The 25337-nt window shown below is 54.8% G+C and overlaps 1 protein-coding gene across 12 annotated transcripts in view; it reads left to right on the forward strand.

Moving 5' to 3' along the window:
* The window catches only part of NCOR2 (nuclear receptor corepressor 2), a 225651-nt gene extending 208277 nt beyond the window's left edge, over positions 1–17374 (forward strand). For 4 of the 12 annotated variants that reach the window (XM_036392947.2, XM_036392949.2, XM_036392951.2 and 1 more), the window contains exons 29-47: positions 988–1140; positions 1525–1611; positions 2067–2341; positions 3129–3492; positions 4237–4467; positions 4856–5101; positions 5244–5393; positions 5809–5949; positions 6053–6212; positions 6732–7165; positions 8564–8707; positions 8807–8949; positions 9264–9457; positions 10919–11065; positions 11353–11498; positions 12801–12854; positions 14840–15067; positions 16689–16868; positions 16993–17374. In XM_036392947.2, the coding sequence (XP_036248840.1) occupies positions 988–1140; positions 1525–1611; positions 2067–2341; positions 3129–3492; positions 4237–4467; positions 4856–5101; positions 5244–5393; positions 5809–5949; positions 6053–6212; positions 6732–7165; positions 8564–8707; positions 8807–8949; positions 9264–9457; positions 10919–11065; positions 11353–11498; positions 12801–12854; positions 14840–15067; positions 16689–16868; positions 16993–17168 (3653 nt within the window). In that variant the 3' untranslated portion in view covers positions 17169–17374. The remainder of the gene's footprint in view (positions 1–987; positions 1141–1524; positions 1612–2066; positions 2342–3128; positions 3493–4236; positions 4468–4855; positions 5102–5243; positions 5394–5808; positions 5950–6052; positions 6213–6731; positions 7166–8563; positions 8708–8806; positions 8950–9263; positions 9458–10918; positions 11066–11352; positions 11499–12800; positions 12855–14839; positions 15068–16688; positions 16869–16992) is intronic. The other 8 variants (XM_036392948.2, XM_036392960.2, XM_036392959.2 and 5 more) reach the window with 4 other exon arrangements.
* Positions 17375–25337: the final 7963 nt, after the last annotated feature.

The raw sequence follows: 25337 nt of genomic DNA on the forward strand, positions 1-25337 counted from the left end.
CAAGGAGGAGTTTTGTTCCTGATTGTCCACAGTAGAATGAATGTTTTTTAACTTCCCTGCTTTCTCTAATTGTACAACCACCTTCTCTACCCACAAAGAGGAGGATTGGTGCACTGGCAATCCTTGGCAAGGGCAGCCTGGCCAGGGATGATGGGCAGAGGCATTTGTCTCTCCTAGCTGACATCCTGTTTGGAGCTCATGGCACAAACCCAAGGCATTCAGCTGGATCAGAAGCTGCTGAATTCACAGCTCACTGCACATGATAGGTGCCCATTGCCCGGGATGGGCCTGATGCTGCCTGGCACAGGCAAGGGCTGTGCTGGTGGTGAGGCTGTAGCTCAGGACAGGTGTCCACTGCCTGTTTGCAGGGAACCCGCTCCAGGTTTGGATCAGAGGGCAGTCAGTGGTCTCTCCTCATCCTAGCCCTCACTCCATCAGTCCTGCTTTGCACCATCTCTCCCAGTTCCTGTGTGTGCTCAGTGCTGTTTCAAAGGAATCATGCTCAGCTTCGCTTCTCCTCCGTTTTCCCTGATTTTCTCACCCAGGGAGTGTCTCGGCAGATGTTAAGGCTGGCCAAGATCCCAAACAGTAGGTGTCTAGCAAAAATCAAAACAAACAAGGAAAAAAACCCAAAACTCCCCAGACCCAAAGAGTCAAGTTCAGTGGAACTGCAGCTGCTCCCACTGGCTCAGGGCTGTCCTGCTGCCTACGGGATGGCCCCACCAGGGAGGGAGGGAATGGGACATGACTGGGTGGATGCTCCTACCCAAGAGGGAGGCACAGATCTGGAGTCTGAGGCAGGCAGGGAGGGGAGAGAACACCAGCTGAATTTCCTGGAAGCCAATCGCGTGCAATGTTTCTGGCACCGCGTAGCGGCGGCTGATGCTGGGATGAGATCTGACCCCTCAGCAACGCACACAAACAGCAGTAAACACCCTCTCCTGGCCCGTGCTGACTTTCCATGCCTCTTGGTGTTCCCCCCTGCAGGTGGAGTTGCTGCTTCTCAGTGTCCCAAAGAAGACAGCAGGAGCTCGGGAGCTTCCCATGAGACCACAGGAACTAAGCGGACCTATGATATGATGGAGGGGAGGATCAGCCGGGGCTTATCAGCCCGTGATACCTTATCTACCAGCATTGAAGGTGGGTCTGCATGAAACCTTTCACCTGGGTTATGTTACTGACCTGTGGAGATCTCGTCTTGTCTCCTGTCTGCATGGTGCATCTTCCTGTGCCAGTGTTCTGGCAGTGGTTAGCTGATATCCCAACAGGACAGCATCTGACCAGCATGGGAAAAAAAACCAGAATGTAGACTGGCCTGTTTGCTTTGAGTGTCTGTCCTGACAGACCAGCTCCAAGAATAAAAAAGAAAAAAGCACATTTAAAAAAAGGAAAAAATAAATAATAATTTAGAAATTGTCGGTATTTATCCTTGTTGTCCCAGGCATCCCTGGTAATGCTGTCGTGTATTCGTGGTAAATTAATTGCTGTGTCACAGCCTGACTTTCCCTCTTGGATCTCTTCTAGGTCTCATGGGTCGAGCGATCCCTCCAGACCGACACAGTCCCCATAACCTAAAGGAGCAGCATCACATGCGAGGCTCGATTACACAAGGTAACACCTGGGAGCACAAGATGGGCACGGGCAGGGGAAGCACCTCACGTGCATGGCCCCTTGTTCTCATCATCAGGATGGGACAGGAGGAAGCAAGGATGGGCACGTCAAGGTCCAGCTGCAGATCTTTGCAGCCCCTGCTTTGTGCTCAGAGAGATTTTCAGTCCTGCTCAGCTTCTACCTGAATTCTGCCAAAGTCAGTGACAAAATTGTCAGTGATTCACATGAAGCAGCTTGAAATTAGTTTGAAATGGGTGCAGAAGGTGGTGGTAAATGGGAGGTGGACCAGCTGCATTAGTGGTATAGCTGCTCTGTGGGCTCAGTTGGGTACCAGTCCCCGAGTTACATGTGTTAACTAGAGACCCCCTAGAAGTGAGTATCTGCATGGGGACTGGGAGTCCAGAGTCTGCCTGGGGAGTCACCCTCTGCATCCATCATCTGCTTGGGGGTTGCAGGAATACCTCGGTCCTATGTGGAGGCCCATGAGGACTACCTCAGAAGAGAAGCCAAACAGCTCAAGAGGGAAAACACTCCACCAAGGGACTTATCTGAAGCCTACAAGGTCAGATCTCATGATCTGACTCCTCTGAAAATGAAATCAGCCCACGAAGACCTGGTAGCCACGGTGAAAGAAGCAGGAAGATCAATCCATGAGATCCCCCGGGAGGAGCTGAGGCGCACACCAGACATCTCTCTGACCAGACCTCTGAAGGAAGGTTCCATCACACAGGTGAGTATGGAGTGAGCACTGGATGAGATCAGTCCTGCTCAGACTGCTGCCCTTGCACAGATCCTGGGAGCCATTCCCAAGGTAAAAGGAGAGCAGAGACACCTTTGTGTTGCATCACTGCTAAGAGCTGACGCTCTGCTTGGGTACAGGTTGTCCTGCCTCATCCTTTGAAGGGATCCCTTCCAATCCAAACCATCCTCTAATCCTTCCCTGCAGATAAATACAAAGCCCAGGGCACCCCTGGGACGTTAAGAAAGCAATGATCCATCTACATGTGTAAAGAAAAGGGGACACACTTGCCTCTTTTCCAAGGACAGAGTCAACTCTGTGCCCTCAGCATTTGTGACTCTGGTGCACATAAACTTGGTCTCCTCCCTTCATGGGCAAGTGGCAACCCAGCAGGGCCAGTAGTTAAGATGAAACACGGCATGATATCTCCTGTTGGTCTCCAAATATTTGCAGGGTTCCCATGGCACCTTGCAGTCCTGTCCCATTTCACAGTGTGTGTAGGAGAGAGGCGTGATGGGCACAGCCAGCCTTCGGCAGTGACTCATCATCATCATCTTGTTGGAGCACAACAAGACATGCAAGATGGGCCCTCCACCCTGCCCCGCTCGAGTGGTTATCTCTGCTCTGCCGACGGCTGTTGGCTGTTTGACTGAGAAACCCTTGTGTATTGACCCACTGAATGAGGCACCCTGAGTCCTGTTGGAGCTCAGTGGGATGCAGTCACTGGGCTCCTTCTGTTCTAGGCCCCTTTGATGTCCCCTCTGCCTCCTGTCCCCAGGGTACCCCACTGAAGTATGACAGCGGCTCTTCCTCCTCGAGTACCAAAAAGCACGATGTGCGCTCCATCATCGGCAGCCCCGGCAGGACTTTTCACTCTGTGCATTCTCTGGATGTCATCCAAGACCCGAGGAATCTGGAAAGAGCTTATGAAGAGAGCCTGAAAAACAGGCCAAGCCCTGTGACAAACTCAGGTGGCTCCATCGCCAGAGGGGCTCCTGTGATTGTACCCGAGCCGGGCAAACCCCACCAAAGTGCCCTGGGCTATGAGGACCACCAGGCAGGGCACAGCACGGCCTTCAGCAGCCACTTGCACAGAGGGTCTCCAGTCTCCACACGGGAGTCCACCCCACGGCAGCACGAAGGTACTTGGCAAACCTTTTATTGATGGTAAAATGTCCAACAGCCAAGCAGGTGAGGTGCATGGGAGGTGGCTGCTGACCCCACCTGCCTGAGCGATTCCCAGCAGGTGCCTGCTGAACCTGTTCTTCGCAGCACCCCACGCCCACGGCTGACTCATGGCACTGGGGTGGCTGCCAGGGACAGCTGGGGCTCAGTGCCCTTCCTGGGGGTGCTCACACTCTTGAAGTGAGGATACCTCACCTGCACCAGGGTAGCCAAAGGGAGACTTGGGGCAAGGCTGGTGAAGCCATTGGTGTTTCAAAAGTGTCCTCCCTGTCCCAACAGCAGCCCACAGCACTCTTTTTTCCATAGGTGGGCAGGATAGCAGTGCTTGGGACACCGGGTGGGAGATGTTCACACTTCTTACTAACAGCAGCAGTGACCTCCTTGTGCTGAAGAGCATGGCAGCAAGGCTGCACCACCATCAGCTTGTGCAGGCCAGGGTGAATGCACAGATTGCCCAGCATGGATGTGCTGGGGTGAAGGGATGATTTGGGAAAGGCCTCTCTCCCAAGGGGCAACTGGGACTTGGCCCACCCTGACCTTGGTGGTGTAACAGGGCATGGCAGTGCAGGGAGGAGGGAAAGGCCCCTCGAATTCAGAGTAGCTATGATTGTCCCTGTGGGACATGCTTGGCCAGAGGCATCCCTCAGGGACATGGCTTGGCCGCAGTGCTCAGTCTCTGACTCATTTCCTTCTGCTCTCAGCAGGCAGCATCACTGCTGGGAAGCCAGTGTCCCAGGACAGAAAGATCACCCCCACATCGAGAGAGCTCACCAACTCCAAGTCTCCGCACGCCCCCGTGCCCGACCACCACCACCCCATCTCCCCATACGAGCACCTGCTCCGCGGCGTCAGCGGCGTCGATCTGTACCGAGGGCACATCCCGCTGCCCTTCGACCCCGCCGCCATCCCGAGGGGGATCCAGCTGGAAGCAGGTACCTTGGGGATTATATGTAGGGCTATGAGGAGATGTTCTCGTGTGTGGAGGAGTTTTGGACTGATGTGATGTGGGATGGGAGGGTGCCTCGTTGTGTCATTATTAGCATGTATAGGGTGTATGAGGCGGGAAGTAGGATTGCAGCTCCTGTTAGGATAATTCTGAAGGCGGATTAGTTCTGGTTAGTTCTGCTATGAGGGTTGTTGTTGGAGGGAGAGCCATGTTTATTAGGTTAGCTAGGAGTCATCAAGTGGCTATGAGCAGTAGAAGGGGTTGAAGGCCTCGTGTAAGTAGGAGCTGGGCCGGGGGCACGGTTTTTTATTTTCCTTATGCTCCAAAAGCCTGAGATCTCTGGGGTTTCACATCTACATTATTTTCTCTCCCAGCTGCTGCTTACTACCTGCCAAGGCATCTGGCTCCAAGCCCCACGTACCCACACCTGTACCCCCCGTACCTCATCCGGGGCTACCCGGACACGGCGGCCATGGAGAACCGCCAGACCATCATCAACGACTACATCACGTCGCAGCAGATGCACCACAACGCCGCAGCCACGGCCATGGCGCAGCGGGCAGACATGCTGCGCGGGCTGTCGCCCCGGGAGCCCTCCCTCGCCCTCAACTATGCAGCAGGTCCTCCAGCACAGCACTGCCCAGGGGTTTGGGAGCAGCAGGGGAGAAGGAGGCTGGGTCAGGCTGGCACTGCCAGGTCCAGCACGGCCAAGCTTGCAGCAGCTCAGCGTTGTCCTGACAGTCCTCTCGCTTCTCTCTGCAGGCATCATCGACCTGTCCCAAGTGCCACACCTGCCCGTCCTCGTGCCCCCTACCCCCGGCACCTCTGCCACCACCATGGACCGCATCACCTACATCCCTGGACCCCCCCAGACCTTCGGCAGCCGGCACAGCAGCTCCCCGCTCTCCCCAGGTAATGCTGGAGGTTGCTTTTCCAGTGGGAAAATGATTGAGGAGGATGCTCATAACCAATCCAAGGCCATGGGCTCAGCATGCCAGGACAGACTGGGAGACCCCAAATTAATTCTCACTCAGGGACTGACTCCCTCTCTTCCTGCTTGTTGAGGGCTTCCTTGCTTTTCCTCCTTCTTCCCCAAAGAAAACAGTTCTGTGGAAGGTCATACCCTGGAGACAGCACCAGGACAGCTATTCCATGATTTGTCTGGGTTTTGTCACGCTGGTTGCCCTCATCTGTCCTGCTCCAGGTGACCTTGGATGGAGCCATTCCTTATCTGCTCTGCATACACAGCGATGTGAAGAGCAGGCAGCATTCCCAGGGAGAATTGCTGTGTCTGCAGCCCTCTCACTGCCTCTTGGTTGGGTTTCAGGAGGGCCCACGCACATGACCAAACAGTCAGGATCGTCGGTGTCCGAACGGGAACGGGAGCGGGAGCGGGAACGAGAGAGGGAGCGTGAAAAATCCATCCTAGCCTCCACCACAGTGGAGCATGCACCCATCTGGAGACCAGGTAGGCTGGGGAGGAGTCCATCCTCCACCCTGGGACCTGTGCTGGGTGGTAGGGTTAGGGCTGTTGTACAGAGAGCTAAATCCCTTCCTTGTGCTCTCCCCAGGTACGGAGCAGTCCAGCAGCCGTTCGTCCTCCCACTCTCACAGCCACCACTCTCCCGTGTCACCCCGCACCCACGAGACCATCCAGCAGCGCCCCAGCGTGCTCCACAACACCGGCATGAAGATCATTTCCTCGGAGACCCCCACCCCTTCCGTCCTACGGTACGTGCCCCCCTACCATGGTTTCCAGTGCTTGCCTGCACCAGCACTTAATTAATGAGCACCTCTGAGAGGAAGGACTGGGAGTTGTTTTCCCTTCAGTCTCAGTGGGAGCAGGATTGAGGCTTTCAGGGAGGTTGTGGTGGGGAGACGCACATTTTGGTGCCCCAAGTCTTTTGCTTTTCCTGCTGCCGGAGAAAACGTAGGAGTGTACCTGTGCCCAAATATGGGTAATTACTCCTCTTGCTGAAGATTGCCTGGTGGTGGAGTTATCAAGGTCTCTGGGACCTGTCCATGGGTTTTATGTTCTCCAGTCAATGCATTCAGGCCCAATACCCTGTGGCCAGTTACTGTGGAGGCTCCATCCAATCCTTCCTCACTGGCCCTGCATGGCCCAGCCATATGCTCAGCAGGCCTGGAAGGAGCTCAACCAGGCAAAGCTGAACACTGAGGCTCTGGTAACAGCATTCCCTTTCTCCATGTGCTTCTCTCACCTTGGCCTTGCCTTCATTTTCCTTGCAGATCCTCCTCCACCACTACCACGTCACCGATCCGCTCTGCCGCCTTCCCCTCGGCCTCCAGCCTGCGCTCCTCGCTCAGCGCGGCCGACGGCTACGCAGCCCCCCTGGACCCAGCCATCCTGCAGAAAGAGTCCTCGAGGGGGAGGGAAGCCAAGGCAGAGCGAGCCCAGACTGACAACAACGTCTACACCTCAAAGCTGCCCAGCGGGGCCAACCTGGAGCAGTCGCCTTCGCCCATTAAAGCCATGGAGTCGAGACCTTTGCCCGCCTCCGGACCTGGCTCCTCTCATCACTATGGCAGAGGACAGGGGAAAAGCCAGCAGCACCACCACCCTCTGGACCAGCAGCATGCAGCCTCGGGCTCCGAGCAGCACAGTAGAGAAAAGAGTCAGAGTAAACGCTTCTCCATGCAGGAGCAGGAGCTCCGAGCACTCGGTAAGAGCACCATGACAGCGGCCAACTTCATAGATGTGATTATCATGCACCAAATGTCTTGTGATAAGGGCCAGCAAGAAAGAGGCTCGCTGAGTAACCACCCCACTAGTGATGATCAGAAATTGAAGGGCAGAGGTGAGAGACCTGTGGCCTGACACCCATTTTATTTCATTACTTCTTATTTTCAGTTGCACATTTGGATATTGACTCCATCAGCTCCCCAAGTGTGCTTGTCCCTCTGCTTCCTGGCCGTTGTGTTATTCCAGACTTTTTTATTTTTGCTCGTTTTAAGGATCTTCCCTTCTTCCATCCTCTTTTAGTTTTTCCAGTTGCCAAGTCCTGTTTTGCAAATGTTGTCCAGTTCCTGGTATTGCTTTTTACAGACAATAGCCATTTGCTAATTTTGATTTCCCCATCCTTAGAAATTCCCAGGCAGTCTGTAAAGAACAGTTGTGGGTAATAAATCAAAGGAGCAAAGTGGAGAACTGGGATTGTGAGCGTGACAAGGCTGCTGGCCATCAGACAAGCACTTCCCTGCTCATGAGCTGCAGGGTCTCTGAGGGCTTTGTGGGTCTCAGCTTGGATGGGGTCTCTGTGCTCAGGGTGACCTCACTCGGTGCTGGTACTGGATGCTGCCCAAGGTGGGCGCCGTGGCTGTCGTGGGATCACTCAGCCAACCATGCTCAGCAGCCATTTCCAGAGCAGACCACTGGAACCACCTAAGAGGAATCTTGTGTAAGAGAGAAAAGCACTAGGATTAGTTATTCCGGTAGAAAGTGCAGGGAGGGGGATGGATTTCAAGGTCTGGGTCATTCTTGATGGGACCAACCTTCAACCAGAACACTCATCCAGGCTCCCACTAGCATGCAGAAGCAACAAGCAGCCTGTGGGGGGTTGGTGGGACCCCATCTTCAAGTTGCAGCAGCTGCCTTGGCCATCAGCACTGGGAGTTCCTGTCCCACATCCCATCCCACCCCTCGGTCATGTCTGGTCCTGGCACCTTCTAGCAGTGTGTTCCAGGACTGTGGATGCACTTGGAGACCTCTTGTGCAGCCTCCTCCACTCTCTCTGGGCATCGCTGTCTCTCTGGGCATAGTGTGGGGGTTTCAGTGGGTGGAGAAAATGGGGGAACAAACTGTGAACCTGCAGAGGTTGGATTTGGTCCCTGGATCTCATGCTGTCACCGAGAGCTGCTGAGTGTCCAGTTCTGCAGGAATGAGACATCACCTCTTCACAGCAGCCATCACATCTGGACACCAGAGGTGGCCCTGCCAGGTCTTCCCTCATCTCTTTTTCCCACACTTTGCTGAATATGTGACTCTACCCACAAGCAGTGGTGCAACAGAGCTAGGGAAAAGCTAAGTGAGCTCCTGGTTTTAACTCCCTTCATTTCCTCAGGCTTTCATGGAGGCTACAGCCCCGAGCGGATGGAGGCAGTGAGTCCGGTGAGCTCGCCCAGCCTGTCCCATGAGAAAGGAGCCAAGCTGCTGCAGGACACAGAGAAGGGGCATGGGGAGCATGACCTGAGGCAGAAGCAGCAAGGTGAGAACAGGGGCTGGCTGTGCTCCAGTGCTAGGATGGCATTTGGAGAAGGGGACACAGATGTCATCTCATTCCTGCTCTCTCCTTGGTGCCCCCCAGGCTCGCTGAAGGCCTCGGCTCCTGAATCCGCTCACCTGCAGCACCTGCGGCAGCCCGACGGCCCCCAGTGCCAGCCCCTGCAGTCCAGCCAGAGCATCAAGGGCATGAACCAGCGCGTGGTCACGCTGGCCCAGCACATCAGTGTAACTAACTAACCTCATCCACCCCATCCCCTTCCTGCTGGGGCTCCAGGGGGAGGGAGGAGCTCAGTGAAACTTGTCTGGTGGGGATGTGGGGGTGACACTGGAGACCTCAGGTCCTCTAGCTGGGGGCTGGAGAGCAGGGGGCATCACGAGTGTTCAGCCCAGGTATTTGTGTCCCCAAGAAGCCCAAAAACCCGTTGCAGACAGGAGGCAGAAGTTCCATTTGCGGGGACAAATCAGCCTCTTTCCCCCCTGCTCGCCCTCAGGACAAAGGTTGAAGCCAGCCCCGTTTCTGACCGTGGTTTCTCCTGCAGGAGGTGATCACGCAGGACTACACGCGGCACCACCCGCAGCAGCTGAACTCGCACCTGCAGGCGCCGCTGTACTCGTTCCCCGGGGCCGCGTGCCCGGTGCTGGACCTGCGCCGCACGCCCAGCGAGGCCTTCCTGCAGCAGCAGGAGCACAGCACGGCCTCGCGCATCTCCCCCCAGGGAGAAGGGGGGAAAAGGTGAGCCCAGGGGCTGGCACGGGTGGGCGTGGGCCAGCCTGAGCTCACACGGACCCAGGGAGCTCAGGGGAGGTCGGGTGGGTGCCCTTGGCTGTGGTGAGGGGTTGCACGGGGCGGATTGGAGTTTGGCTTTGCTCTCCCAGGCTTGGTGCTGTGGGGATTTCCTGCTTACGCAGCCCAGCTCCTTTCTCATCTGGGCATCTTTCCCCTGGGGTGGTGCCTCTTGCCATCCCTGTTGTCCTAGAGGTGATCTTTAGAGTCCATGCATAATTCTCTTCCCAATCTGGCTGGTGTCACAGGATGGTTTAGGTGGGAAGGGATCTCTTGAGATCACCCAGCAGTGCTCTCCTGAGCAGGTTACCCTGGGTCCTGGCTGCTTGGGTTCAGAATATCTCCACTGTTGCAGACAGCAGCTCTCTGGCCAACCTGTTCCCAGCATTTCAGCACTTTGACAGGAAAAAAGAGTTTCCTTGTGTTGGGATGGAATTTTATGTGTTTTGTTTGTGCCTGTTGCCTCCTGTCCTGTCACTGTTCTCAGTCCCTGACCACAGATGATTCCAAAAACCTGAAGCAACATGTTTTACATTGGTTCAAAGTTAATTTTATCTTCATCTTTCAAAGTGAATCAGCAGTTTATTAGACACAGGTGCCCTGACAACTGGCATTGTTCATTTCAGGCACCACCTGTATATGTATTAAAGTCACTTTCAAATCCCCTTGCTGCTACAAGGCAGGTCTGATTGCTGTTGTATTGAATTAAAAATGGGTCTGTCTTCCCACCCAAACACCCACCCAGATGTATCCAGGAATGAGTGGTGCCTTGTCAGTAAATGGGATTGTTCTTCCCAGCTCTGCATGGTCCTGGACTTGGCTTTACAACATGAAGGAAAAAAGCCCAGCCCTGACCACCCAGTGATGAAAAAACTGGGGAAAAAAGAGAAACCACAGAAAGAACAAAGATGTGAATTCCCAGAACTGGCTGTGAGGAATTCCTCGCAGACTGGAGCTTGGCTGTCTCCCAGCTCTGGCCACAGGCAGGCATCAGGGGCCAGTAGTGATCCTCCCCAAGCTGCCCCAGCTCCAGGCCCCTCCTGCAGCCACCCAGCTCCTGTGTGGCCCTGACAAGGAGAATGGGAGGTGGCAGGTTCTGCCTCCGCTGTGTTCACAAATAGAATCCAAAGCAGTGTCTCCAAAAGGTTACTGTCACAGCCCTCCACAGGCATCTATCCATGTGTCCCTGCCACCAGCAGGCCCCTCCTGTGCTGCTGTGTCTGGGGTGGCTCAGCTGTCCCACTTTGGGGGGTTCAGTCCCAGGGCTTGGCTCAGCCCAGCTCTCCCTGCCCAAACCCCGCTGTCCCTGTGGCCCGTGCTGCAGGAATCCTTTCCCCTCCCAATCCCGAGGTGCTGCACAGGGACAGGGGCTGTCACAGTGCACTGATGGCATGTCCCCTTGCTGCCCAGGTCCCCGGAGCAGGCCAAGGCAGCAGCAGGAGGGCCGGACAGCTGCATCGAGCCCGTGTCCCCACCTGACGGCGCAGGAGAGGCTGAGCACGCCAAGAGCGCCCCGTACCCCGTCCTGTTCCGCGAGGGAGAGCCCATGGACCAGAGGTACGGCCTGGGGGCAGCTGGGGAGGGGGGATGGCCCCACACATGGCCTGGCCAGGCTGCTTTCCTTGCTGCCCAAAGCTGCGTCCGATCCCAGGGGCTGTATTTGTCACGGCTGTTCAGTACCAGGGGGTGCATTTATCCTTGGGACAGGGAGAGAGGTTGGAGGTGCTGAGTATCCCAGGAGCTCCCAGCCTGATCCTGAGAGTCACACTGGGGGGAGAGGCTCTTTAGGTAGGACTTTGTGCAGTGGACGTTGCAGAGGTTTCCAATGGTCTTTTTCTCTGCAGGATGGGGTCCAAGTCCCCAGGAAACAACACTCAGCGTCCAGCTTTCTTCAGCAAGCTGACTGAAAGCAACTCTGCCATGGTAAAGTCCAAGAAGCAGGAGATCATCAAGAAGCTCAGCACGACCAACAAAAACGAGACGGAGTACAGTAAGAACCTGTGGGGAATGCAGGGCACCAGGGGAGGAAAAGCCTCGAGGACACACGGAGCACAGGAGATTTGGGAATGGGTGCTGCTGTGTTAAAGGGCTGGGAGCTCCCAGACAGCTCTGTCTGCACTGAAGAGTCAGACTCAATGGTCCTTGTGGGTCTCTTCCAGCTCAGATTATTCTGTGATTCTCTGAACTACAAGGTCCAAATGTTTCCTAGAATGCTCTGTTCTGGTGCCAGCAGTGACTGTGTGTATCTGGGGGGGGGCAGTGGGAGACTTCCCAGCTCTGTCTCCGTGCTCTGAGGCTGTCAATCCCACCCACACCAGATAACCTCAGTAGGAAGGAAATAATGAGCTGAGCATGGAGGACACTTAAGAGCAATTGATATTTTAATGACTGGCCAGCCAAGCTGAATCCTTCCTCCTTGAGATGCATCTCCCCCCAACCTTACTTTAAGCCCTACATCAATATTGGTGCAGCTCTGTAAAACTAACCAGGCTGGCTCAGATTAGAAATTCAGCCCGTTCGTTCATTAACCGCTAATAGAGTAGATAGGATCATAATTTAATTTAGCCCAGCATTATCCAGTCAATACTAATTCAATTTGAATCCATCTTACAACAGCTGCATCGGATAAGAGGGACCAAGCTGTCTCGTCTCCTGGATGATGTTACCATGAGTCAACAGTATTGTTATGCCCCTTTGGGGACATGTGGCTGAACCCCCTGACCTTCCACACTTTCCCTTATCAAGAGAAAATATATAGAAATTGGATACGCCTCTTATTTGATGAGAATTTCTGTTATTCTAAGGAAAGCAATATCCAAGTCAAACAGCTCAGCTAAGAGGGAAAATATTGATTTAACATTTCTTTTCCTCCTCCTTGCCCTCTCTGCTGCCCAGACCTGCTCCATGGATAGGGGGCATTGAGCCTTTGAAAATCCCATGGGCAGGAGAGCGGCTTTGGCTCCTTGGAGTTTGTAATCCCAAGGGCAGGAGGCAGGAAGGGAGGGTGGCCAGCACTGAGCACAAAGACATTGCCCTGGCTTTCAGGGCTCTGCTGTTTTGCCCTTTCCCACCTGGTGAAGGTGCCCACTGTGGATCTCCCAAAGGCACTGGGAGTTATTCCTGGTCCCAGTCAGCACCCACAGTCCCACCCCAGTGCCTGGGGGAGCTGGGCTGCTGTCCAGAGTGCTGTGCAGAGATGGGAGTCTTGTCATGGCTGCCATGGCAGGTCCTCCCAGGCACTAACCTGCACATGCTGCTCTCCATGCTGAAGGGCTTCTTTGTTTTTCTCCAGATGTGGGGCAGCCTGGGACAGAGATTTTCAACATGCCAGCGATTACTGGAGCAGGTAACTCCCCACATACCTGTACCTCGTTTCCCACAGGGCTTACAGCTATGGAGAGCAGGAGGCTCAGTAGATTTAAGCATCTCCTTTGTTCTGTTTTCCCTTAAAACCAAGTGTAACAGTTGCTGGGATGCAGAAGCCTCGGGACACACCATAACTCCCTGCAGCTGGGTTGGAGAAAGGGCAGTGTAATTCCTTGGAAAGCCTGGCAGAGTTTGAGGTTAAAGGTCAAGCAAGGGTTGGGCATCTGATGCCATCAGAGGGTTAAACCATCTTAGCAAGGTGGACCTCACGCCTGGAGAGAGCACCCTGCTCTTGGTGGGACCTTGTGGGTGGGTGGGAGGGCAGTGGCAAAGGGGAGTGTGAGGGTGGGCAGTGGGGTCTGTCACTTTGGGCTGGGCAGGATGCAGGAGCCAGTTACAAAAGCAAACTGGGGCAAGAGCAGCACCCTGTGCTGGGCAAAGTGGCGATGTTGAGGACCAAAAGGGACATGAGGGGTGCTGGGGCAGGAGGAGGTGTCTCCTGGGAGCTGGAGGAGTGCTCAGGCCCAGCACCAGCCCAGGGGGAATGACAGTGGGAAACTGTCACCCTGTTGCCACCTGCAACATGTCCGGGTGCACTCACGGATGGAGTGAATCCCCGCTGAGGAATACTAATTGCTACTTAATTGATTAAGAATTAATGCTCTCCTACAGCAGGAATGCCTTCAGGTTGTTAGTTTTAAGTAGGAGAACAGCAGGTTTCCCACAGCCAAGGGCAGGAGGTGCTGTGGGCCGGGGTTTGGTGCTGTGGGCAGGGGTTTGGTGCTGTGGGAGGGCCAGTGGTATAGGACTGCTTGCCAGGGGAAATGAGTGTGGGAGAAGAAGTGAGCTGGCATCAGCTGTTGGGATGAGCAGGTGCAGCCAGGTGGGAACTGAAGGGACCTGGCAGACAAGATTTGAGAGTCGGTTTAGGCTAGAGGGGACCAGCAAAGACCCTGCCTGTTCTTACAGCAAGACAAATATTCAGACCAGGTTTTCGGGAACCTGGGATCTGTCCCTTTCCAAGCAGAGGGACAGGGATCCCAGAGCAAACACCCCAGGATGGGCTCAGCTGGGGGCCTGGCAGTTTCGTGTCTGTATTTTGCCCTTGCTTGTTCCCTGTAAGTGCCACCCCGGGAATGGCGGTGGCGCGGCCGAGCCTCTGGTCCCTGTGCGGTGCTGCTCCATAACTGCATGGCTTGAGACTCACCCCACACCTCGCCTCTGCATCCTGTCCCACAGCCCGGGGGGCGCTGGGCCCCAGGGAACCCGGCCTGGGGAGAGAGGGGGGACGGGGACAGGGGGCTTGCAGAGAGCTGGAGGAGGGACAGCAGGACGCTCCCCTCTCCCCATGTAGCCCAGCCCACACCGGCAGCTCTGGGGGCTGCCTGCATCCTGTCACCACCCCAGGGCCAAATCCACGCACATCTTTCTCATCGAGTGTTTTTATGGGGTACCCCTTCTTCCTTCCCTGATTTCCTTTATGGGAAACCGCCCCGGCCTCCAAATTCCTGGCACACTGACTTTTGCCATGTGTGCATAGGGACCCCACATCCAAATAACTTTCCTCCTGCCCCGATGCCGAGCCTGGCTGGGTTGGGAGCACAGCCCCTGCTCCTTGGAGATGCTCCCTGGGGCTCAGTGACAAACCCGTGTCCCCAGCCCCTGGCCCCGGGGAACCTTCCCAAAGCCCAGATCCCAGAGTGAGTCCCATCCGTCCCACGCCAGCCCCCGCCGAGCCCCGGGGCGGGATGGAGCCGGGAGGAGGAGGAGGAGGACGGGTGCATCGCAGTGCTTTAAAGAACAAGATGACAAAGTTTGTTGCTTTGCGAGAATGTGCTGACTGTTTGTTTCTTCCCTTCTCCCTTGTCTCCTTTCTCCCCCTTTCCCCGTCCCCCCCATCTTTCTTCTCATTTGGCTCCCCCCCATCTCCCGACCCCTCTCTCCTCCCTCTCCCGTATCTCCCAGGGCTAATCAGTTGTAGGAGCCAGTCGGTCCAAGAGAATTCCAGTACCAACATGGGGTTGGAGGCAATAATTAGGAAAGCCCTAATGGGTAAATATGACGAGCAGTGGGAAGAGCGCTCACCTCTCAGTGCCAATGCTTTTAACTCTCTGAATGCCAGTGCAAGCCTGCCCGCTGCTATGCCCATAACTCCTGCTGATGGACGAAACGAGGACGTGCGCTCCTTGCCAGGTCTGCAGCCCTCTCCACCTTCACTCTCTCTGTGTTATTAATTCTCAGCCCTTTTATCTCCCCATTTACGGGGGGATTTATTCCTCCCCTCCCCATTTTTGTTCATTTTGGTTTTCTTCTCTTCCCTTCCCTGCCCCAGCTTTGAGCTTTGTGGATCTGCTGATTAATCCTGTTTGATGTTAATTTAATAGTCTCCAAAGGTGCTGTTGCTTTCTCTAAACCACTGACTTGCTCCTTTCCCTATTTGTTGGTTTTTAATATCTCCTTTTCCTATATTTTTTTTACACAATGGAGAAGTTTATGGGGGTGGAACTCCCCCACACCCAAAAAATCAAAAAGGCATAAACTTAAATAGCAAGCCCCAACTGTCTTTAAACCCCGAGTGGGATCACTGCTGCCAAAAGAGGGGAAGGTGCTGAGAAGGGCTGGTGTAAAGGACACAGGGCAGGGTAGCATTTTCCACCCCACTCCAGTCTCTGGGGGTGTCAGGGCAGAATCCAACCTGGGATGGGGGTATGGGATCTGGGAGTGCCTGGACCAAGAGGGAGATTGTAAGGGAGCTAAAAGTGATGCCTGAGGTATGATAAGAGAGGAGAGCTGGAGATGAGCTGCCCCATAGGCCCTGGTGGGGCTTGCAGAGCCCCATGGCAGGGTCTGCTCAGCTTTGGGGAGACTTGAGCAGAGATGAGAGGGCGGCTGCACAAATCCCCACTTAAGAAAGGGAGGGACGAGGGATGGATGGGGGAAGCATTTGTCCCCCACACACAAGGGCAGAGTGCTTCATGCGAGTGCCCTGCACAGAGCATGACACCACTGCCAGGGATCAGCCTCGGGAATCCAGGCACAGAGCCCCTGGCCCAGGAGTAGATCCTGGGTGCACACGTGCACCTTCCTCCAGGTCAGCTCACACCTCTCTGGGTCAGCTAACACCAGGCACTCTAAAGCTTTTTGCAGAAAAGCTTTTCTGGCTCCTGCATGAAACCAGCAGCTTCTTCCAGCTGTGCCTCCCCATGCCTGCTGGATGGCAGGGTGGGATGCAGAGCCCATCCATCCCTCCCCGTTGGGGAGCTTCCCTAAGGGAGCTGAGCTCACCTGCCCCACAGAGCCCCTTCTGGCTTCAAACCTTTTAAAAACTAAACATCCCCAGGGATTCTGCTGTAAGGAGGGATGAAAGACCATCCTGGCCATGCAGACCATGAGAACGGGAAGTGTGCTCAGGGCTCTGGCACCCCGCAGTTCTGGGGGGTTCTGTGTGTGTGGGGCAGCACACGGAGCCCTTCGTGAGCCGCGTTTGTGGGCTGAGCCACGAGCCAGCTCCGGGAGCAGATCCTGCAGGGAAACGGCCAAAGCCACTCGGCCTCTCCTGCCCCACGTCCCTCCACGGGACACTCGGTGGCATCAACCCACAAAGTGGAGCAGCCCAGGAGGGAGCAGAACCCTCCTCCACCCGCCCCACCGCCATTCCCCGCCGTGCTGCCGTCGGCCCGGGGTGAGCTTTCCTCCTGCCACGAGCCATTTTTGCAAAGCTCCTAAAAGGGAAGCGCTGGGAACCCGCACCCCTTCCCCAAGCCCTGAGTGCTGTCACGAGGAGCCGGGTGACAGCGGGTGCCTCTCTTTGCAGGAGGAGGGGGGAAGCCAAAGATCGCTGCCAGACCCAACAGCCGCAAGGCCAAGTCTCCAGCTCCGGGTCTGTCCTCGGGCGAGCGGCCGCCCTCGGTGTCCTCGGTGCACTCGGAGGGCGACTGCAACCGCAGGACTCCCCTCACCAACCGCGTCTGGGAGGACAGGCCGTCATCCGCAGGTAGGGCAGGAGGGGATGGTCCCCGAAGCGGCCGTGCCCCCCTGGCAGGGCCCTGGGGAGGCTGCAGGGAGCGGGAACACGGCCACCCCCGGTGCTGACTCTGCTCCCTCCTCCGTCCGTGCAGGTTCGACGCCGTTCCCCTACAACCCGCTGACCATGCGGCTCCCCAGCGGGGTGGTGACGGCAGCGCCCAGCGCCCCGCTGCCACAGGGCACCCCCGGCAGCCAGCACCACGCCTGGGACGAGGAGCCCAAGCCCCTGCTCTGCTCCCAGTACGAAACCCTTTCGGACAGTGAATGAGAGGAGCCAGGGGCAGGGAGACGGCGACCAAACCCGGGGCACGGGGAGCGAGCGGGACACCCGGGGCGAGCGCCCACCACCCCGGCCCCGCCGGCTCTCACGAGCGAAGATGCAGGAGCAGAGCTGTTTCATTTTTCCCTTTTCTTTTTTTTTTCTTTTTTTTTTTTATCCCTTCCCTCCCAACCAGCCAAATCGGTGGGGATGATGGTTTTGGTTTGTTTTTTTTCTTTTTTTTTTTTCTTTTTTTTTTTTAATTTTGTTTGGGTTATTTTTTTTTTCTTTCTCAACATCTGGAAATTTCTGCATCCTCTTCGGTCTGATAAAGAAAAGAAAAAAGCCTTAACGAGACAAAACCCAAGGAACCCATCTTCGATCTTGGCAGCCGTGCTGGGCGGTGTCCCCCGTGCTCCAGAGGGACCGAGAGCGGCCGTGTGTCCGTCCCGGGGCCGCTGGGACGCTCTGCCGGCCCCGTCCCACGAGGGCTGCGGGATGTTCTGCGGAGCTGGCAGTGGGCAGGGGATGCTCCCCCGGACCCGGCCATGGGGATGTGCCTCAGAATTGCAAAACCTTGAGCGGGTTAAAGAAAAGATTTTAAAAAAACCACAAAAAGACGGTTGAGAAGTGAAACAGGACGGAGCGCCCCGGGTCGGTTCCCTGGCTGATCCGAGGGCTGGTGCCCGGCATTCCCGTGTCACAGGACGGATCAGCCCCGCCACGACGCACTTGGAACATGGCTGGGAGGAGCGGGCAGGGGAGGGAGAGAAGAGCTGTTTCTTAAAAAAAAAAACCCACAAAAAATCCTGGTCCCTTCGATGGAAGCAATCCCGGGTCCCTCGGAGCAGGCAGGGACGTCCCGGGCTGGCTCACGCGCTGCCCACCGAGGGGCTCGGTTGCTTTAAGTGCATTGTTTTCTGAATGGTGAGAAAAGGCAATTGTAAATTGTATTGGTCTACAGGGTATATTTTTGATACCTTCAGTGAATTATGTCAATATTTTACGCAAGGAAGGACTTAAACAAAACACAGTATTACATGCTGTAAAAGAGGTTCTGTTCTTACATGGAGGCTTTGATGCATTTGTCCATTGTATGGAAGGGTTTAAAAAAAAAGAAGGTAACAATGATCCATCAAAGTTATCTGGGAGTCAGGAGAATGTATGTACTTAGTTTAAAAAAAAAACCAAACAAAAATCTTGCCATGGTTGCAGGGCCCCCCGTTACAGACACCTTTGCTGGTTGTAGACATTGATTCTCCAGAGCCCTCCAAGCTGGCCAGGGCAGGGGCAGAGTGGGCAGGAGGCCAGCGTGGCAGGGAGTTCACAGGAAACTTTAAAAAAAAAAAAAAAAAAGGAAAAAAAGTTAAAAAAAAGTTTTTATTGTATTTTTGTGATACACACGAATGCTCTACTTTACATTATTTTTTTCATTCCATGATGTTGGCTCATATCTGCAGTTACATGGTTAAAGAACAAAAATATTAGACTTTTTTTCATTCACTTCTGCTTTCTCGCTCTGGGGGGAAAAACAAATGGCAAAAAAAAGAAAAAAAAAAATAAAATGTATTAAATGCTTTGCATTCTATACGCTAGAGGAGCCCCAGGCCGGCCCAGCCCCGCAGCCTCCGGCAGCCCCGCGGGCTCAGGCGCCCTCACCTTCCCCACGGATCTTTCTTTTCCCCCTGCAACGTTCCCAGGTTGATTCTGATTTCAAAGCAAGAGAATGATGGTGTTTGTTGTTTGTTTGGGGTTTGTTTTGTTTGTTTTTTTTTTCCTGTTGGGTTTTATTTTTTTGTTTTGTTTTTTTACAATGTACAGGTTTTTAAATGTTCATCAATGTTTGTGTCTTTTCCGTTGTGCTTTTATTTTTTTTTTTTTTTTTAAGAAAAAAATCCGAGACAATGCACAAGCGATGTGGAAAGTTTTTGCGTTCCCAGGTTATTGCTGCTGGTGTCTCTGTGGCTCTGAGCTGTACAAACTCACAGAGCTGATGTCTGGGCAAAACGCTATTAAAATGTTGCAGATTCTGCTGGGAAAAAAAAAAGAATTATCCAAATCTGACCCATCTTCAAAGCCGCCTCCTTAGCTGATTCGGAAAAAATAGCGGAAAAAACCCCAACCACAACAAAGAATAAAGTTCCCACTTGGCACAGTAGCAATACTGTGTGCTGCTTGGTGTCTGCAGATGTGCAGGAAGGCGCTGTGAGCGGATGGATGGTGGCTGCAGAGCTGGCAGTGCCACCAGACCCTGCCAGTGACCCAGCGAGGGCTGAGCCCGGCCAGAGGGGCGGCAGGAGGGCACTGGAGCTGCTGCCTCGGGCTCTCACCAGGGGTAGGTAGCGCAGCACGCCAGGGCTGGGGGTGCTGGGGTGGCATTCGGGTCTCTCACCCCGTGGGCACCCCGTGCCAGCCCTGCAGCCAGGTGTGGGGACATCAGCGAGGGCCACGGGCTCCAGCCGGGAGCTGCAGAGCTGCCTTGTCCCCCCCAGCTGGGCAGGGTTGGGCTGCACTCCCTGTTAGCCATGGGCAGCATTCACCAGCAGCACGGGCAGCACCGGAGCTGTGGGATGCAGGGAAGGGCCTGTGCCACCCTTGAGTGCCACCCCAGAGCCGTGTTTCTCTTCTCCTCCCACTCCCACTGTTTTCTCTGTGTGCAAGGTGAGGGGCTGGGGCTGGCCAGGAGCCCAAAGCACAGCAATACCTGAGGCTGTGCCACGAGCATGGCAGAAGGGTTCTAAGGTATTGGTGAGGGTGTTGCAGCCCTTGTGGGGTTTGTGGCTCAGGATGGATGGATGGATGGATGGATGGATGGATGGATGGATGGATGGATGGATGGATGGATGGATGGATGGATGGATGGATGGGGAGATGTCACCCACCTGCGGGGCAGGGCAGCGTGGGCTGGGAGCACGCGAAGGTGCTGGGGTGGCACTGGTGACACTGAGACGCTGCAGGGCTCCAGCAGCCTCGCCCCCTGCTCAGTGGGATCCTTTGCCATTGTTCCTGCAGGGGGAACATGACAACATTGCTGATGTTCCCAGCTCTGTGCAGGAGCTCAGGCCCTGGACCATGTACCCCCATCCCACCTGCCCTAGCCTGGGGGAGCAGCCCAGGGATGCAGGAGACCAGCTGAGGCCAGCACAGGTGGGTTTTGCTCCAGTGGGATCCTATTCTTGGGGATCCCCCCGTGCTGAGAGCTCAGCCCCACACCTGGCCACAGCACTGTTTGGTTTTGGCACTCTCTGTCTTGCTGGGTCTCCCCACACACCCCAGCCCCACCCAGCCCCTCCTGGAGCTGCCTGTCGCTGGCAGCAGCAGGGACAGGGATGGAGGCACTGTGAGGAGGGCACTAGAGCAGCAGCAGCAGCAGGGACAGGGATGGAGGCACTCTGAGGAGGGCACTACAGCAGCAGCAGGGACAGGGACAGGGATGGAGGCACTCTGAGGAGGGCACTAGAGCAGCAGCAGCAGCAGGGACAGGGATGGAGGCACTCTGAGGAGGGCACTAGAGCAGCAGCAGGGACAGGGATGGAGGCACTCTGAGGAGGGCACTAGAGCAGCAGCAGGGACAGGGATGGAGGCACTCTGAGGAGGGCACTACAGCAGCAGCAGCAGCTCCCATGGGGAACTCTGAGCCCCCGTGCTGCGGTGCAGGAGCAGAGCATCCTCCTGCTGCAGGTTAATTAATTTGTGTCACAGCAGTGAGCTGGCAGTGTGTGGGCAGGAGAGCCAGAGCAGCTTGGTGAGGATCCCCCCTGGACCTGGAGGCTGCAGAGGGGTGGCCCCACTTTACCTGCTCAGGTGTGGACCCAGGGGAGGGTGGTTCTGGGAAAGGAGGAGCTGCTGCTCCTGTAGGTTGTGGTGTTCCCCCTCTGGCCCTCGTTCTCCCTACCAGGGCATCCCCAAGCACCCCAAAATCTCACAGCAGGGGTGAGAGAAACTCACATTTAAACTATTCCAAAACCCCGAGTTTAAACTTAACTTTTACCAACTTTGTAACTTGTACAAACGCGAACAAATCACTGGACAATTTGTCTCTTGAACTGTATTGGGAGGGGGAAATCTCTCTGTGTGTACCCAGCCTGTGCACAGCTGCTGTGGAGGGACTTGTGCAGAGCCCACCCGGTGTAAATAATGCCACAGCTTGCTCCAGAGGGGAGGGGTGGTTCTGCTCAAGGTGGGGTTTGTTCACTGTCACAGCGAGCGAGCTCTGCCGTGCTGGTTGCGTAATAAACGAGCAAACAAACCAACCCAACCCAACCCCAAAGTTCTTTGGCAGCAGAAAGCGGCTCCTGCTGTGGGTGTGTGTGGGCCTGGGCAGGGTGAGCTGCTCATGTGAGGGGTGGGAGGGTGAAGGGACCCCTGTGCTGGCACTGATGGGGTGTCCAAGGTAGGATGGGCTGAGGGGACCGAGGGGTGATGGCAGCAGGAGTTTCTCCATGTATGAGGGCACAGTGAGCACCCCTAGACCCCTGTCTCATTCACCCAGGGCTGTGGGAAATTCTGGGGGAGGCTAATGAGTGACTGCCTAGCTAAGAAGTAAAACCTAATTGAGAAGCCCTGGGAACTGTTTGTGGGTCTTTACCTCCAACACCTGTCCCATGAGGTGTGATCAGCTTCAGCAGGGAGTGCCCAGGTCCCCCTCCCACAGTGATGCCAGAGGCTGGGCAGCACCTCCCACTGCTGAGGGTGTGACTGAGGGGGGAGTGATGGGTGGGGGTCACTGAGCCCAGGGGGATGGCTCTGCACAAGGACTAAGTGATGACTGACTGCAGTTTAGTCCCTTGAATGGCTGTTAGCTGGTTTGAGGGTTTTCTGCTGCCTTTCCTGGGGCTCAGAAATGGATCTGACACAAATGATGTTTTCCTGAGCACAGCAATGAGCATTTCAGCCAGGGTGTACCCCTGCCTTCTGCCAGCACTGCTTTGTCTGCCCAAGGGATATCCAAAAGGTTTCTTTGTCCGTGCTGCTGAGATTGACCCTGGATCCTCTGGATTGCTGAGACACCCTCTGAAATTCCTCCAAGTATGTACCCACACTGACCAAATCTGCCTCCTTCAGCAACCAGCTGCCATGGCAATGCACCAGGCAGATACTGCTGCCTCTTAAAAATCAGCCTGAAGATCTCTTGAGACCAGAGATTTTGTTGAAAAACCTTCATGGAAAGGCTTTTGCCACTCTGAAGGCAATTAGAGTAAGTTAATAACCAGTACAAACAGGAGCTGGGCTGTTCAACCTCTCACATCAGGGTTTAAATGCTGACAAGGGCTGACAGCCATCTCCCTGGTCAATAATTCACACTGATGCTGAAGAAAGGGAAGGTGGAAAACTCCCAATTCAAGGCCAACACTTAGAATTTAATGATGGAAACTTTAGGTCTACTTGCAAAGCTCTCACATAAAGAGATGAAAATGAAATGGGACAAAAGCAGATGGCTTTGAAAACTAGCAATAAAAATAAGCCAGCAATCCACATTCACTTGTATTTTAAGTGGCAGACAAGAGTTTTTGAGGAGAAAGGGAAGAAAAAAGATGCCCCTGATACCTTTGCCCTTTGAGAAGGTGCAGGAGCATTGTGACCTTCTGGTGACAAATCAGTGTTTAGTCAGGCTTAGAGATTTTTTTTTTCTTTTGGAAAGAATTAAAACAAGAAAATGTTTGTGGTTTTGGGGTTTTTTTAGCTAGGCCAGTCTGAGCGACAGAAGCAGGGAGAAAAGGGCACGAGGTGGAGGCTGTCCTTGTTGTGCACCCCAGGACACTGCACTGGGCACCCTCCCAGAGCTGCCCTGTGGGTGATGAGGGGAGTGGGATGCAGCTGGGGTACCCAGCCACGAGCAGGGCAAGGCTTGTTTTTTAAAAGGGAAAAAATCCCAGCAGAGTGCCAGACCTCTGTGCTGGCAGCACCCAGCCCTGTGTCCTGCCACGATGGTGGCCCAGAGCCCTCACACACCACCCCAGCTGAGCCCTTGGCCAGAGGCTGTTCCTGGGCTCTGCACAGCAGGAAGCATTTTATACTCCCCTGACAACTGCAATCCAAACAGCCATACATCAGTTCTTGTGATTTGCCATGAAATTATATATGCTCTGTGATAATGATGCAGAGGGCTAAAGAGCTGATCTTGGCAGGAGATGAGACAGGGCAGGCTGGCAAGTGACTTGGAAGGAAAATAGAGCAGCCTTTGGTGGGATGCCTGGCTCTTATCAGCCCTGGGACCCTGGAGGGTGCTGGGCAGAGGTGCCCAGGCTGGCTGAGCTCTGCCTGGCTTCTGTGCCATCTGGGGAGAATTGGGCCCATAAGAGACTTAGGAATGAGTGTCACTATGTGCATGTGTGAGTAACTGCTGAATTAATTGTCAGGTTTATTTATCCTCTCATTTTTTGGCCTGCTGCAATTACCAAAAAGGATTTGTCAGGACTCCAGGCAGTGGAGGGGTAATAAATCACTGGCCATGGACAGGAGTTGGAGCAGTTGTATCTGGAGTGATCTGAGGTTGGTGTTGGCGTTACTGAAGGGCAAGTGCTCAGAGGTGCTGGGAGCCTGCAGCACGAGCAAATAAACCAACACACCAACCAGCCAGCTTTGCAGAAATACCCCTGAAATGAAATCCATGGACACACAGCTCTCCAGCTGTGGAGAAACCCCCTGGCAGGGATGCAGGGGGGGCCTGGGGAGGTGAAGCCTGGGCAGCCCCAGTGCACATTGCCAGACCCTGCAGGGCTGCAGGTCCCATCCCCTGGTGGCACCAGGGTGACCAAAGCCACCCCTGTGAAATTCTCAGCATCTGCCTGCATGCCCTGAACTGGGAATCTGCTGAAACAGAGCTGAAAGGTGAAATCCTTGTGCTGCAAGCACAGCACTTTCTGACTCTGCCTTCCAGTACAGGAGGGTGTCTGGATGCCACCGAGGAGGGTCCGTGTTCATCTCAGCTGCAGACACAGCTGACAGGTGAGGCTTTCCCCTTGCTGGCCCTTGTACAAGGATGGGAGGCAGGAAGGGCTGCCCGTGGTGCTGGGGAGGCCAGGCCAGGGGTCAGCACCAGCACGGTGGGGAGTGCCTCAGTCACACGTTGCTCCAGGAGGCTGCTGTGTTTCCCTGTTTGGAAATAGTCCCTCTGTCCCTCTGCAAATGCATGGAACCTGATGGAGCACAGGGTGTTGCAGGGGTGGTAAGCTCCATCTGGAGAGCTGTCTGCTTTGAAGTCAGATGCTGTTTTAAACTCTGCAGGGTACTTTTGCTTAGGGAAAGCAGCAGTTGTCAGTACAGACTGATCTTGGTCCAGAAATTTTTGCTGCTCCCCAACTTCTTTTCATATTTATTAGTCATTTGCAATCTCTTTGATGACTAAATGCATGTTCAGCTTGGAGGAGGCTGTTGCAATATTTGCTGAAGTAAGTCAGGGCAGAGGCGGTGCTGGCCACACTGGCCATGCTAACGATGGTGCATCTAGATTAGTCATTATGAATTGCCATGGCAGCCCCAGTGCTCCTGAGCAGATGCTGAGGAAACTCATGGAGCCAGCAGGAGCCCTGGGGTTTGTTCTGAGGTCTCACCTACAGGCAGTTGTTCCATAAAGCTGCAGGTCAGTATTTGTGGAAAACATTGTGCCATGGGAGAGGGGCAGTGCCAGGAGCTTCTGGGGCTCCTCTCCTGCCTCCAATGGCACAGGAGGAAGGGAAGGTTTCATGAAGAGGAAATAACCAAGCAGCACCATCCAGAAGGCTGCTGTTGAAGACACTCCATCCTAATTGAACATGTTCCTCCTACTGCTCTGTGCAGCTGTCAGCAGGTGTGGCCTGGTGGGCCCCAAATCAGCTCCAGTGAGACTGGGATTCTGAAGAGGTTTGGACTCCACTGACTCAGGTGTTTGTTTGCAAAAGTCCAGCTCAGCTGTGAAATCCTGATCCAGCTCTGCCCAAGGCCCAGGAGCATTTTGTGCTGCTGTTTCATTCTGAGCCCTTTCCAGAAAGCCAAGCAGCTGCCAGAGGTCAGACACGAGGAACCTGGTTGGTGTGTGCCTCAAGATGGGTGCCAGGTCTGGATCTGCATTCCAGTTGGACCAAAACAGAGCTTTCCCCCATGGAGATGTTAATCCTGGACCTTGGCTTAGATCCATCTCCGACTTTCATGTTTTTGGAACTGAAAAAGAGCACCATTCTGTTCAAGGGAAGAACAAGT

This window comes from Molothrus ater, chromosome 18, assembly GCF_012460135.2.
Source record: "Molothrus ater isolate BHLD 08-10-18 breed brown headed cowbird chromosome 18, BPBGC_Mater_1.1, whole genome shotgun sequence".
NCBI classification, from domain to species: Eukaryota; Metazoa; Chordata; class Aves; order Passeriformes; family Icteridae; genus Molothrus; species Molothrus ater.